This window comes from Curcuma longa, chromosome 1 (assembly GCF_044706935.1).
Source record: "Curcuma longa cultivar G26 ecotype Majalengka, Jawa Barat chromosome 1, ITB_CL_G26_1.1, whole genome shotgun sequence".
NCBI lineage: Eukaryota > Viridiplantae > Streptophyta > Magnoliopsida > Zingiberales > Zingiberaceae > Curcuma > Curcuma longa.
In genome coordinates this window covers 9,040,284-9,054,635 of record NC_133861.1, presented here as the reverse complement: position 1 = coordinate 9,054,635, position 14,352 = coordinate 9,040,284, and the positions used below count along the sequence as shown (strand labels likewise).

The window sequence follows — 14,352 nt, the reverse complement described above, 5'->3', positions numbered from 1 at the left end:
AATTTAAGATTTAAATTAGTTTAGAATGGATGATTATAATAAACATCTAATATATTTTGATACTAAATGATGTCAAGTTTTGATGTGAAAAATAAATACATCCATAGCCGAAAAAAATCCATTGAGAATCTATGAGAATTCTAATTATTTGTTTGTTTAAAATGTTACCTCTCGATGCGTGTGAACTTTTACAAATCTGGAGGATAAAATCGATCTAAGCGTGATCAAAATGTCTGCACCTCTATAGTATCACACGAGCACAATCGCCACCCATTTCACAAGCACGATTAGAACTCTAACTTTTAAAATTGATATGATCATATCAGATAAATTGTATTAAAACTATGTCTCCTCTAATAAAATATTTTTTTTTATTTATTTTCATACATATCATGAAAATATAAATGATATAAACAATGAACTTGTTTGAAAAAGTTGAAAACTCATAATCTAATAGATTAACTCATTAATCTAATATATTTAGATTAGATCTATTAATCTAATCCCAATAAAAGATATATTTAATATTTTTTAATGTTTCTTGTAACCATTTGTGTACAAAGGTTGGAGGTATTTTGGCATCCAATGAAATACAAATTACAATAACATTTTATATTTTTCTCAAATCTAGTACTAATTAATGTTTATTTTTATGACTAATTTCTATAATGGTAAAAAACTGAATATTTCCACCCTACTCAAAATAATAAAATACAATTCTTTTATACCTTATATGCAATCAAACCTCTCCCCTAATAAAATCTTCTCCCCTTCTTCCTCCCGACTCCACTATTATGGGATAAGAGGAAGATGAGAAAGAATTTCCTACTTGAACTTTAGCTAAGGGAAAGGGGGCTTACAACGTTGAAGAAGAGGATTTCCATGTGATATCAAAGTGATCGAGAAGAGCGTGAGAGAGGAAGATAATGTTGGATTTTTTTTTCAATCAATCCATCCTACATCAATCCAAGGACTATAAAAATTTTTAGTCCCTGGGACATAGCTAAGTTGGTTATGACGCAACAGAGTTGTAGAAGAGGACAAGGGTTTGAATCCTAGCGAAGCCAGGCAATACCCTCCTGCGTCGTGACCAACTACAGTTTCCCGATTTACCTCCTCATAAATGGTTGTGGAGCCGATCGTGTGGGACCGCTAAGGTGACGGATTCCACCTTTTGCAGAAAAGGACTATAAAATTTTTAACTTCATCATTGAAGATGAGTGAGAGTAACGGTGGTGCCATGATAGTCAATAGTTGTTAGAGCATCCGCAACGGTGTGGCAGTATTAACGCGTTATAACAGGGGTCTACTAGTCCATTACCACGTGGTCGACCACCATGTGGTGGTCGACCACGTGGTCGATCACCACTCAGAACTCTGCTCTGTTTTTTTCCTCTGCTGAACGCATTACATTAAAAAAATAAAAAATAAAATACGGGTCCATCTATTAACGCGTTCAGAACTCTGAACGCGTTAAATACCTCGCTCCTCTCTCACTTCTCCCTCACTCCTCCACGTACTTTCCTCGCTCCTCCACGTCCGCTATTAACGGGCGATTAATACCGCATTGCGGATGCTCTTAGGTAGGATATTGTCTATACTATTTACTATTACTTTCTATAGTCTCCTCTCCCCATCTTGCTTCTCTACTTTGTAGACACAAAAAGCCGCCCCTTTCTCCATCTTCATCACCATGAAGCGATAATTGATGCATACCTAAGGAAGATGCCCCTATTTCTATATGCAACGTATAGCTCATTTTCCTACTTCACAAATTGATAGAGAGCTTGCAATAAATCTTCTACAATTTTGGAAAACTCAAGTTGTGAGTAGTGGGCCTCAGTTAATTACTACATGATGAGCATGACAAAAACGTCGATTGTGATGTTAGGCAACGCCCATGGGTGAACATTGGCGATGCCCCCATAGAGGAAGGCCTTTGATGATCTTGTGCTCTATAGTAAAAAAAAATGATAATCCCAGTAGCCACATTTCTGGAGGTGGCCGGTCCGGTCCCACGGAAGTTTCCCACCGACCACCAGGGTAAATCGGGAAGCGCAAACGGTGGCCAATCCAGATGCCCAGGTGGCCAATCCAGATGCCCAGCATCCTTTGATTGCGTTCCCCATTTGGAGAAAAATTCCTGCAAATACGCCGTAGCTGGGGATCGAACCGCGGGTCCCTCGAGTTACAACCCGGATGTCCTACCGTTGCACCATTGCCCCGGGGACTCTTGTGCTCTATAGTAGCAAACATTATGACAAGGTTAGAATGGAAGAAGACCTAGCTAGGTGGCCCCACTCTACCAAAGGAGGGTGAGCTAGGCAAAAACTAGTGGACAACAAAGTGGGTGTCACTGATGAAACTAAATACACATGCATGTAGTCGTTGACGAGAACATTATACGCTTCGTCGATGAGAGTTTTGTTAAAGAGGACGAAGGAGGAGGAATTATTGAGGGTAGCCAACTCACAAGTTGTTGATAAAGAAAGGAAAAGCTTGCTACATTTTGTCTTGGGTTTGTCATTCATGGCAACACTAATAGTTTACCTCTTTATAAATGGTTGTGGAACCAATCGTATGAGACCGTCGGGATGACGAATTTCACCTTTTGCTGAAGAAATGATAAATATGAGGTAGCCCCTAGGATTTGGAGTCGACTTAGTATGATGATAAGATATAGAGTTCTTTTCCCAAACAATCATGATTGAAAATTTATATACATATATGCGATGTTTGAATAATTAGTGATGTTGGGCGTTATGAATCATTTCACTTTCTAAATTTTCTTAGTGGACCGAATATGAGATTGGATCGTCCACTCCAAAATAAATAAGGATGATTTTAGATATTTTAATCAAATTTAATTTTAAATATTAAAAAAGTTGGTGTATATATATATATATATATTATAGTTAACATATAATTTAGATTTTGTTTACATTCAATTAAATGTTAACTTAAACTTGAATGTAAATGTATGGAAGGCATTTTTTCTAAAAAACAATCAGGCCAGATGAATATAATTTATGAAAAAGAAAATGTGTTTAAGATCTTTTTAGCTAATTATTAAATAAATATATTATAAAAGTTTAATGGGACTACATATAATTAATTCAATAAAAAATAATTTCATATGACTTGGAAGTCTTCCGGATAAGTCGTCGTCGTCGTGCCCATAACTATTGGCAGCAAGTCAACTACCTAACTAGCTTCCACTTGTTGAGAGTCATATTGTATTTTAAATAGTTTCCCTCAAATATTATAAAATTTAAACTCGAGTTTAGTTCGAATTTTGATTTGACTGAATTGTGAATTATAATTTAAAATGATTTAATTTAAATTTGATATAAATTATTAAATTTTAATTTGAATATATATAAATTAAAATTATATAAAAATAATTAAAATTTGATTCGAACTCAATTTACGAGTGATTAAACTCATGAATAATTAAATAAATATTATAAATTTAAATTTATTCGAATTTGATAGTTTTAAATAAAATTAAATATTTTTTTGAGCCACCTCCCAAAAAAAAAAACGAACAGGTTCGATTTGTTTACACCTGTAGTCAAACAGTCGCCTGCCTTCCCAATTAATATATCTATATATATTTTTAAAAATAAAATTCAAAGTTAAAATGATAAATAAAATAATATTTAAAATCAACTTTTTAACATATTTAAATTTATTAAAAGTGGATAATATGATAAATATTTATTTATATAATTTTACTTTTTAAATATAAATATATATATATACATATATATATATATATATAATATTTAAAACAACAGCTACCAGCCTAATTTCCCTTTGTGTTTTTATTTAAAAAAATTCGATAAAAAGTATTGATTAGCAATTAAATCAAATTCAACGGCTGTATTAGCTGCGAGTTATGTGAGTCCCCCGACAGCCAGACTCCTCTCACGTCGCTTGTTAAGGAACAACTGGCTTTCCCTTTTTCATCCCTCAAACTTCTCCCTCTTCGATTCGTATTTCTCAATTCCATCTATATCTAGAGGCCGCCATTGTTAGGGTTGTGCACACTGCTATCGAACTGTTGAAGCCCCAGTGAAGAATGAGGTGCTTCACCTTGGAATCCGTGGTCGCTTTTCTACTCTATTTTCTGCTTCATTCCGCTGCCGGAGGCTATGCCGGCGGCGTGCAACCGTTGTCGCACGTGGCCATCCACAAGGCACGGCTAGCCTTGGAAGACGCGGCCTACGTCAAGGCCTCGCCGGTGCTTCTCGGCCTTAAGGTTTGTACTCCTCCCTTTCTCATCGCGAAGCCCAACATAATCGATAACTCTATTAGTTTGATTTTCAATCCTAAAAAGAGTAAAGGACTCACTTTTATTATCTTCTCACTTTTTTGTTGCTGTATATATTCTGTAATTATTGGAATCAAGGAGATGAATGCGTAAAAGAAAGAAGGTTGCTCTATGTGCTCTTGTCATACAGGAAAAATTTTCAGATACTGGTTCTAAGATTGGTTAATTAGATGAAGATTGTTTAGCGTGTAGTATATCGTGTAATTTGTAATGTGTCATAAAAGAAAATTTATTGAAAGATTATTTACCGGTACTTGTTCTTCAGACTGTGTGAGTGTAGTAGGCAGAGGCGGCTTTCATAACATAGAATCTGACAAATTCGATGACAATCAACTTGCTAAAAGCCAAACTTCTAATGTCTACCGCCTGCCATTGCTGACTCTTTACTAGTTGCACAGCTGGGCTGACATTGGCACATAGCGGCGCCATATAGAACAACATTATGGGACGAATACTAATTTCTAATATATTTTACTTTGGTTGATTTTTTTTAAAAAATTTAGATGTTCGTGAACTAGAATTAATAACTTCAATGTGAAAAGAATAAGTGAACAAGCTCATCTGTCTCTTTTTAAAATTAACGTGTCTTCTTTTCTTTAACTTATTTGTCAGAAAAACTCTCATGATTTTGCTACTGTGAATAATAGATCATTAATTCTGATTCCTAGTTTCTTTCCTGCTGTTACTTATCTGCTCGCTTGCTGTTCTTAATCAGGGTGAAGATACTCAATGGGTCACAGTGGAGATTGTAAACCCCAAACCAACTCAAGATGACTGGATTGGAGTATTTTCTCCAGCGAAATTTAAGTTAGTCCTAATGATCTACTTTCTTTTATCAAAGTTGCTGTATCTTTTTTTCTTAAAAAACTGTTAATGTTGAGCATTTGAGAAATAATAAGATATGGGTTGTAATACTTCATAATCATGCTAATGCAATTCTTCATTTCAGCTCTTCAAACTGTCCTGCTGAGAATAAGCAAGACGAAGTTCCATTAATATGCTCAGCGCCAATAAAGGTAATTGTTTGGATATAATGACATGTTTTTTGCTTTGACCTTAACAGTTTGACTGATGCTTGTTGTTGATAATGTTGCCAGTATCAATTTGCAAATTATTCAAACTCAAACTATGCTAGTAATGGGAGAGGGCAGCTGAGGTTTCTGTTGATTAATCAACGAGCAGACTTTTCCTTTGCATTGTTTAGTGGTGGCCTTGAAAATGTGAGTTCCCAAGTCATGTGCCATGATTTTGTAGCACAATTAGGTAGGTGAGACTAATGACACTAGTACTTCTGTTTTTGCAGCCAAAGTTGATTGCAATATCGAATGTGATTTCTTTTTCAAATCCAAAAGCTCCAGTTTATCCAAGGCTTGCACTGGGGAAGTCTTGGAATGAGGTGAAGTGATCATTTTTTTTTCTAGGCATGATTCAAACTACTGTTCTGTTAACTACGGTTTGATTTTGGTTTTTTCCCTAATGAATACATATTGTAATCTATTTCCTATACAACAAATCAAATTTAGTAAATGGAATTATTTTTTCTCTAACTATTCCATAACTCTTTATTATCTCATATATCACGCTCCACCCAAGCTAGGCTTACCATGACTAGTTTCGTTCGTCATGCGTGAACTGATTCAAGCCCAATTTGAGTCCAAACAAGATTTAATCACTTCAAGATGTTTTAATTTTTAATATTTTTTGAAGAACATAACATTTCAAGAATTTGTTATTGCTATTACATTGAGATTTCTTACTTTGGTATGCATTGGTTTGCACACAGATGACTGTCACATGGACTAGTGGGTATGGTACAAACGAGGCACTTCCTTTTGTTGAATGGGGACCAAAGTGGGGAAGCCTAACACGGTCACCAGCTGGGACACTCACATTCAATCGTGGAAGCATGTGTGGTATGGTTACATTTCAAAGTAACAGTAGCTGATTTTTTGTAGGTATTTATGAGGAATTATTCAATGCTGAAATTTTTGTTTATATCTTAACTGCCATTGCCATTGCCATCTTCAAGCCTAATTGCCCTAACTAATAGAGCTTGACTATATGAATTTGATCCTTCCTCCATTCAGGTCTATGCTAGGCTATATCAATAGTAATATGCGATCCTTCTATTATGTTATGTGTTGTCCAGAAAACTAAACTGTTTTTCCCTTATACAAAACATTTCTTCTAGGATTAGTTTCATTAAAAAGAGGAGGAATACAAGAAACTGTAGTTTTTGCCCTGACATATGCTCAATGGTGGATTTAGCATCTAAATACCTTGGAAAAACCTGTGTATTGATCAATCTTTCTTTTATGTACAGGTTCCCCAGCTCGCACATATGGCTGGAGAGATCCTGGCTTTATCCACACAAGTTTCTTGAAGGAACTATGGCCAAATGCGGAGTATAAATCTTAAAAGGCTAGATTAAGTTGTCATCTTGAAATTGAGAGTTCTAAAATTTCATTCTCATTACGAACTTATTTAGGTACACCTACAAGTTGGGCCACCAGTTGTTTAATGGATCTTATATTTGGAGCAAGACTTATTCCTTCCAAGCATCTCCTTTTCCAGGACAGAATTCTGTGCAACAAGTCATAATCTTCGGTGACATGGGAAAGGTTTATACTTTTCAACCTTTTTTGAACTTGAAAAATCTCTAAAGTTGCTTGAATCCATTCGACAATCAGATGAAAGAAAACTTCAGCAGCTATTGTTTCTCAAGTTGGCAATGACATTAAATACAACAATACTTTCTTATTATTCATTCAGGCAGAGCGCGATGGGTCCAATGAATATAACAACTACCAGCCTGGCTCATTGAATACTACAGATATGATTGTCAAGGACTTGGACAATATTGATCTTGTGTTCCACATTGGAGATATCACCTATGCAAATGGATACCTATCACAGTGGGATCAATTTACAGCACAAGTGGAGCCAATTACATCGAGGGTTCCTTACATGCTCGCAAGGTCTAAGCCCCTCCAAATACACTTTCAATTATGATGTTCAAAAAACTTGTACATATATAGTTTAAACCTTATCAGAGGACTTCCATGTTTTCGTTGCAGTGGAAATCATGAAAGAGATTGGCCGAATACAGGATCATTCTACTCAACATTAGACTCAGGAGGGGAATGTGGCGTGTTAGCTGAAACCATGTACTATGTGCCTGCTGAGAACAGAGCCAAGTATTGGTGAGCAGTAGGCCTCCTTTCTACCTGAATTTGAGTTGGCTTCTAACTCGCGACCATAAAGCTCTTAGAATTTAGTTAATGTTGAGTGCCATTTGCAGGTACTCCACGGACTTTGGTATGTTCCATTTCTGCATAGCTGACACTGAGCAAGACTGGAGAGAAGGCTCTGAGCAGTACAAGTTCATTGAGCAATGCCTCGCATCGGCTGACAGGAAGCATCAGCCGTGGCTGATATTTATGGCTCACCGCGTTCTCGGTTACTCTTCCGGCGAGCATTATGCTTCCGAAGGGTCATTTGCAGAACCCATGGGAAGGGAGAGCCTCCAGAAGCTATGGCAAAAGTATAGGGTGGACATTGCCTTCTACGGCCATGTGCATAACTACGAGAGAACCTGTCCGATTTATCAGGTCAGTAACATATCTTGCATACATCTCTTGGCTCTGAGTACCTCCTTTTTAACATCATAAACTATGCTTACAGAACCAATGCGTGAACAGTGGACTGTCTCATTACTCTAGCACAATGAACGGAACCATCCATGTCGTGGCCGGTGGAGGCGGCAGCCATTTGTCAAACTTTGGGGAACTGGTGCCCATCTGGAGCCTCAAGAGAGACGTGGATTATGGCTTTGTTAAGCTCACCGCCTTTAACCATTCTTCTCTCCTTTTTGAGTACAAGAGGAGCAGCGACGGGAGTGTGCATGATTCCTTCACCATTTCAAGAGACTACAGGGATGTTCTGGCATGCGTACATGATAGTTGCTCGCCCACAACATTAGCCACTTAGAATTGTTTGTTTCAATTAAAAGACACTTGTCCAACCATTAAAAATAAAATGCTTATTACAACACCTATTAATTGATAATTAGGTACAATAACTAAAATCGGAATTCACGGAGCCATCCACAATTTTCGCAGCAAAGTTATGAAGGATTCGAGAATCCAATGAGCAGGTTGTGATGAATTTTGCTAACCCAAATGGACGTGGACGCCGATGGCGAGGATGAAGACGGCAGCGAGGCCGAGGAAGATGATGGAGTGGAAGAAGATGGACATGCCACTGGTCTGCATGCTGCCGAACTCCACCACGCGGCTCTTCCCCGGAATCTGCAAGAGCAGCCCCGGCGAGAGGAGCACGAAGAGCACCACCGCCACGAACACCGGCCCCCAGTCTGCCATCTAACTATTGCAGGAGTCACTAATTAAGTCGACTCAGAGCTGGAGAATGTGAGCATCCAAACACAGAACCGAACCCCAACAGCTCGTATAAAGATTGAGAAGAAGAAGAGTGTGGTAAGTAGAAAATGGAAGGATGAGGACGAGAGAGGTTGTGGCTTTGGCGAGGCTTCTCGCATGGCTCCAAATGAATAGACTGGCTACCGCATTCCATCCTTTCTTTATGCTTCTAAAGGCCCCTCTAATTAAACTATGACATGTGATAGAACTTGTCTTCTATCTTCTAGCCACAAGTTCAGTCCATATTAGTTACAAAAACTTTCAATTTCGTGGCATTTATATCTGACTAATTTTCATTTTACATTTTTAGTTTTTTTTCATAAATATTTGACATGCAAAAAAATAAAAACTTGATAGAAAATGAAAAGGATAAAAGAGTAGTGCGCTTTTAACAATATGGATATCCTAATTCGAAAAATAATATTACAAAGTTAAGTTACAAATTTTACTTTCACATCATTTTCATTGACTATTATATAGAATTTTGATTAGGATGTTCAAAGTGAACATTGTACATTCGTTTTTGACTATATAAAAATATTTATCTATAAAAAAAATAAAGAAGAGTTTGTCATTTTTTTTTTGAAAATTTATAGTTATGCTTGTGTTACTAGATAAAAGAAATTTACTTCTTTTTCTTTGTGATTGAGTGCTTTCGTTAAACTTACATTTAAAGAGGCTGACGATCATCATGTACTTCTAAATAATTAGATATATATATTATTTTCAAGCTATTAATAATTTAATTGATGACATTATTCAATTTAATATTTTTATTTCTCATCGAAGAAAATAATTGAATACTTTAAAATTAACGCGCAATGTATATCTAGTTGACGTATATTATTTGTAAAAATAATAATGTCTAACAGATATAGATATATATATATATATATATATATATATATATATGGTAGACTTATAATGCTAGTCACGTTATTACTTAACAATTATATCAATTGTTAAGTAAATTGATACAATTTAAAATTTCTAAGAGTGTTTGAATACTTTAAAATTTCAAGGCGTCTTTGAAAAGGAAATAAAGCAATGGGAAAATTGATATTTAAAAAAAAAATTCTTGACCAAATAATAAAAGACACGCAACAAAATATATGGACACAAGCTCCACAAACCCTGAAGCCCAAATGCAGGGCCCAAATTAATTAAGGACCAGCCCGTTAAGAGTGATTCCAACATAGAAATTTTCTTCCTGATTTAGGCCCATAAATAATTATAATTGTCCCGTCAAGAACCTCTTCTGGGCGTGCGACACTTCCTCAGTGGCACTGTGCGGCGAAGACGTTGGAGGCTAACGGACGATCGCCGGAGGCCTGCAACCACAGACACCGTGAGATGGACGGCCGGCGGGACCGGCGAGACCACTCCGATGCTTAAGTCAGCGACAGCAGGAGAGAAAATGAGAAGGAGAAAGTGGCTAGTAACAGTGAGCATACCTGGCCCCTTCACAGGGGCTCGCCTTATATAAGGGAGAATCGGCCCGTACCACGGGCAAAGCAAGGTGAACATTACCTTGAAAGTACTCTCCGTACCTGGGAGGAGTGCTGTCTTTAATGAGGAGGTACACTGTTGACAGTGGCGTACGTCTAGACGGCGCGTGGCCATACCCAGCGGCGTGCTTGTCAGCGGGAGTGGTCAGTAGGACAAGAAAGGGAGTGGTCAGTGACAGAAGGTACGATTCGGCCCCGACTCCCTGGGTCGAGTCGGGTAGGCTGCTCAGTCGGGCTATCCGGGAATCGGCTCGGCAGGGTCCTTGCTGTGAGCTCTTCGGCGGATGCACCGGGCTATCGGGCTGGGATGTAGACCTCTCGGGCGGTTACCCCGGGACCTGGATCCGGGCCCCAGTGCTTCGGCCGACTGCTCCCGGATGATTGACTCGACTCGGCCGTGTCTCTCGGTCGGATCCGGGCCCGTATCCTTACGACCGTAACACTAGCCTTCCCACTAGTCTAGTCGAAGGAGACGTGTGTTCGACTGACTAGACCGAGTCCGAGTCGAGTTGCGCCGGTTGACATTCCTGCGATAGACCGCCAGTGAGGGGTTGCCACGTGTCGGGGGGACATTGGACGATTCGGCCGGCGCGCACGTGATCGGCATGGTGTGAGTTACTGCGGCGGGGTGTCCGATGGGACAACCGAATCGTCGCCATAATTGCGCCGTATCACGCCTCGGAAACGTGCATCATCGGACGGTCGCCAGGAGATCCCGCCTTTTTTCGTCTGTCTGATCGGACGGCTGAGCTTCGCTAGGGTTCAGTATAAATAGGGGAGGGCTTGGCGCACAGCGCCCTTCCTCGCCGTCTTGCTCCTCTTCTCTGCTTTCTTCTCCGGTTCTCTTCTCGTCGCCGCTTCCTTCCTTCCTTGCATCAAGTAAGCCCTCTTCTCTTGCTGAGTCCCTTTTTCCTTCCTTAGTAGCGTCGTTCTAGGTCTTCTCCGGTCGGTAGCGATGGCTTCTGAGGGATCTGTGCCGTCAACGGACGCACCATCGGTGAGTGTTCCGTCGACGGGCGAACCATCCGCGAGTGTTCCGTCCACGGGTCCTTGGTACGAGTCCCGAGTCAGTACCTTCACCGAGAGATCCCGCTCGAAGATTCGTCTGAAGTACGAAATCCCGAGTGAGTATAGGATAGAGGTCCCCGAGCGTCACCATCGTCTCCACACTCCCCCACCCGGTTGCGTCACCTTTTTCCAGGGTCAGCTAGAGGGGGGACTCCGATTCCCGATTCCTGCCTTCTTTCAGGAAGTGGCCGAGTACTTCCAGCTCCCCCTGAACCAACTTGCCCCGAATTCCTTCCGACTCCTTTGCGGAGTCGTCTTAGTCTTCCGCATGTACCGCATCCCCTTAGACCCCGCGGTTTTCCATTTTTTCTTTTACCCGAAGAAGATGAAGAAGGAGGGCGTGTTCTTCTTCAACTCGAGACCGGGTCTTCCTTTCTTAACTGCGTATCCGTCTTCCAACAAGGGTTGGCATCCACAGTTCTTCTACATTTCCCCCCCGAGTCCGTTCGAGTTCCCGACTGAGTGGCAGGACGAGCTTCTGGCCTTGCCCGTCTTGAAGCCTTACAAGAAGAACAAAGTCTACGTAGAGGCTTTTGAAGTGCTGAAGGGCCTTCAATTTGACGTCACCAAGCTAGTCGGGGAAGAAGGGCTTCTCTTCCGGGCCGGCTTGAGTCCCATCGCTGCCGAGCTCCCGGCAGCACTCGGTAAGTTGCTTATTTACTCGGACTTCTGTAATGACTAACTTAGCTTTCTTCTTCTTTTTTGGCAGACGACGTTTGGATGGATGCTTCAACGAACAAGTGCTTGAAGTGGACTCGGGCACACTTGGAGGCGCTGGTCACGCCCAAGAAATCGACCACCGCGGAGGCAGCCGGGGCTTCTGCTGCTCCCGAGCCCGAGCTGGTGGAGCCGCTGGCGACGGTGGTACCCGAAGGGGAGGGTCATCTTCCCGTACCTGTGGGGCCCGAGACCGCCACTCGGGAAGGAGAGCCTGTGATCGCGGAGCCGGGGGACGTGCCTCCTTCGGCCAGCAAAGGGAAAGAGACGGCGGAGGGGGAGGGTCGATCAAAGAAGTCCTCCTCTTCCCACTCCAAGAAGAAGCACCGCCGTTCCCGCTCGCCCGACCGCGAGGGGAAACGGTCCAAGAAGTCCAGCCCGATCCGCCGCGAGGAGAAGCGGCTCAAAAAGTCCAAGGCGTCCAAAGGGCATCTTCCTGCCTCGAGTGCCGCCGGCGCGAGCGCGCCTGACCGGGGCCAGGAGACCACTTCCCCGGTACCGCCGGCTCCGACTGAGGCGACTGCCGTGGACTCGGGCGCTGTGGGGGCGCCGACTACTTCTGCTGGAGCGGTGCCGACGCTGTCCGAGCCGGCTCTGGCAACCGAAGCCGTCGGGACGACCATGGCTCCCCAGGCGGAGGGGCCAACTGAGGGAGTGGTACCCCCGACTGGAGGATCCTCCTCGAGAGCTGCAATGCCGACCAGCTCGGGGTCGGCTGGCTCGGGGCTCGGGCGCCCGTCGACGGCCGGAGCCGACTTCTACACGCTGCCGCTGACTCGAGTGGCCGCCGATGAGCCCTTCGACCCGGCAGAGGTGCAGGACCTGATGAACCGGGTCCGAGCGATCCGAAGCGGTGACTCCTTCCGGGGGATTAATACCTCCGAGCTGAGTTACCGGGGGAATTTTCACATTTTGCGGGTGAGTGTTTCTGATTTCTCTTAACCTGTCTTTTCTTTGCACCCCTTCGTCACTAACCGACCTTCTTACGCAGATGTGGGTCGAGCACATGGAGATGCACACCCGCTTCCTTTACCTGAACCGCGAGGTCAAGGTGATCGACCGGCAGATGCAAGCCTTAAAGGCTCAGGATGCCGATCGCGCGCGGGCACTGGCGGAGGCGAAGGCAGCCGCGACTAAGAGTGGCGAAGAGGCCGCCCAATATCGAGCCGAATTGATGAAGGCCCAGGAGAAGGCGGAGACCTTTGAGCAGGAAACTGCTTCGGCTCGGGCTAAAGAACAAGAGGACCTGAGGCAGACCCGAGAGCAGCTGATTCAAAGGGGCAAGGAGTTGTCTCGGGCGCTCGAGGAGTCGGCCACCTGGAAGAAACGGGCGGAGGACTTGGCCGTGGAGAAGAAAGCTGTAGAGGACGAGTTCGCCGCTTACCAGGAGAAAGAGCCCGAACGGGTAAAGGCAGCCCAAGAAGCCTGGCTGGCGTCTCGGGAATATTTTGATCAATATCAGGAGAAGACGGCCCGGATGCTGGAGTACGGCTATGACGGGGCGTTGACGCAGGTGTACGAGGCGGGCCTGTTTCCGGAAGGGACCTCGCTGGATTTCCTGGATATAAACAAGGTATGGGCGGCGCTGCCTGAAGCAGATAGGAGGGGCCATTAGGCCATGTAACTTGTGTCTATTGCTTCGACGCTTTTTGTACTTCTCTTCTCCCGCTAAGTTAAATGAAAACCGCTTTTGCTCTTGTTATTCGCCGAGCACTTATGTTAGATTTTGCACTTGACAATTTTGAAGAACTAATTCAATCCCGACTGCGTCTGAGTCGGGCGAACTTGTACTTCACAAAGGGCGAGTGTCGAAGGAGCAGGTTGATTATGTCCGAGTCGGGAAAGGGGGCGATTGCTGAAGGAGCAGGTCCGAGACCTGATTGCTCGATCCCGACTATGTCCGAGTCGAGAAGGGCGATTGCTGAAGGAGCAGGTCCGAGACCTGATTGCTCGATCCCGACTATGTCCGAGTCGGGAGAGTGGACCCTGAGAAGGGCGATTGCTGAAGGAGCAGGTCCGAGACCTGATTGCTCGATCCCGACTATGTCCGAGTCGGGAGAGTTTGGACCCTGAGAAGGGCGATTGCTGAAGGAGCAGGTCCGAGACCTGATTGCTCGATCCCGACTATGTCCGAGTCGGGAGAGTTTGGACCCTGAGAAGGGCGATTGCTGAAGGAGCAGGTCCGAGACCTGATTGCTCGATCCCGACTATGTCCGAGTCGGGAGAGTTTGGACCCTGAGAAGGGCGATTGCTGAAGGAGCAGGTCCGAGACCTGATTGCTCGA

At 42.9% G+C, this 14,352-nt stretch overlaps 2 protein-coding genes across 2 annotated transcripts; one reads left to right on the top strand and one right to left on the bottom strand.

The window, feature by feature from the left end:
- The first annotated feature begins 3,913 nt into the window (after nt 1-3,913).
- LOC141821422 (nucleotide pyrophosphatase/phosphodiesterase-like) lies at nt 3,914-8,352 on the top strand. Its single transcript, XM_074708857.1, has 12 exons — nt 3,914-4,264; nt 5,052-5,143; nt 5,286-5,352; nt 5,434-5,556; nt 5,640-5,732; nt 6,120-6,249; nt 6,660-6,741; nt 6,825-6,957; nt 7,109-7,314; nt 7,414-7,539; nt 7,638-7,947; nt 8,021-8,352. Exons 1-12 carry the CDS (start codon nt 4,085-4,087, stop codon nt 8,324-8,326), a joined length of 1,848 nt encoding a protein of 615 aa, XP_074564958.1. The 5' UTR covers nt 3,914-4,084; the 3' UTR covers nt 8,327-8,352.
- Nucleotides 8,266-8,902, bottom strand: LOC141834842 (uncharacterized). The gene has a single exon (XM_074722225.1). It carries the CDS (start codon nt 8,716-8,718, stop codon nt 8,509-8,511), a length of 210 nt encoding a protein of 69 aa, XP_074578326.1. The 5' UTR covers nt 8,719-8,902; the 3' UTR covers nt 8,266-8,508.
- Nucleotides 8,903-14,352: the final 5,450 nt, after the last annotated feature.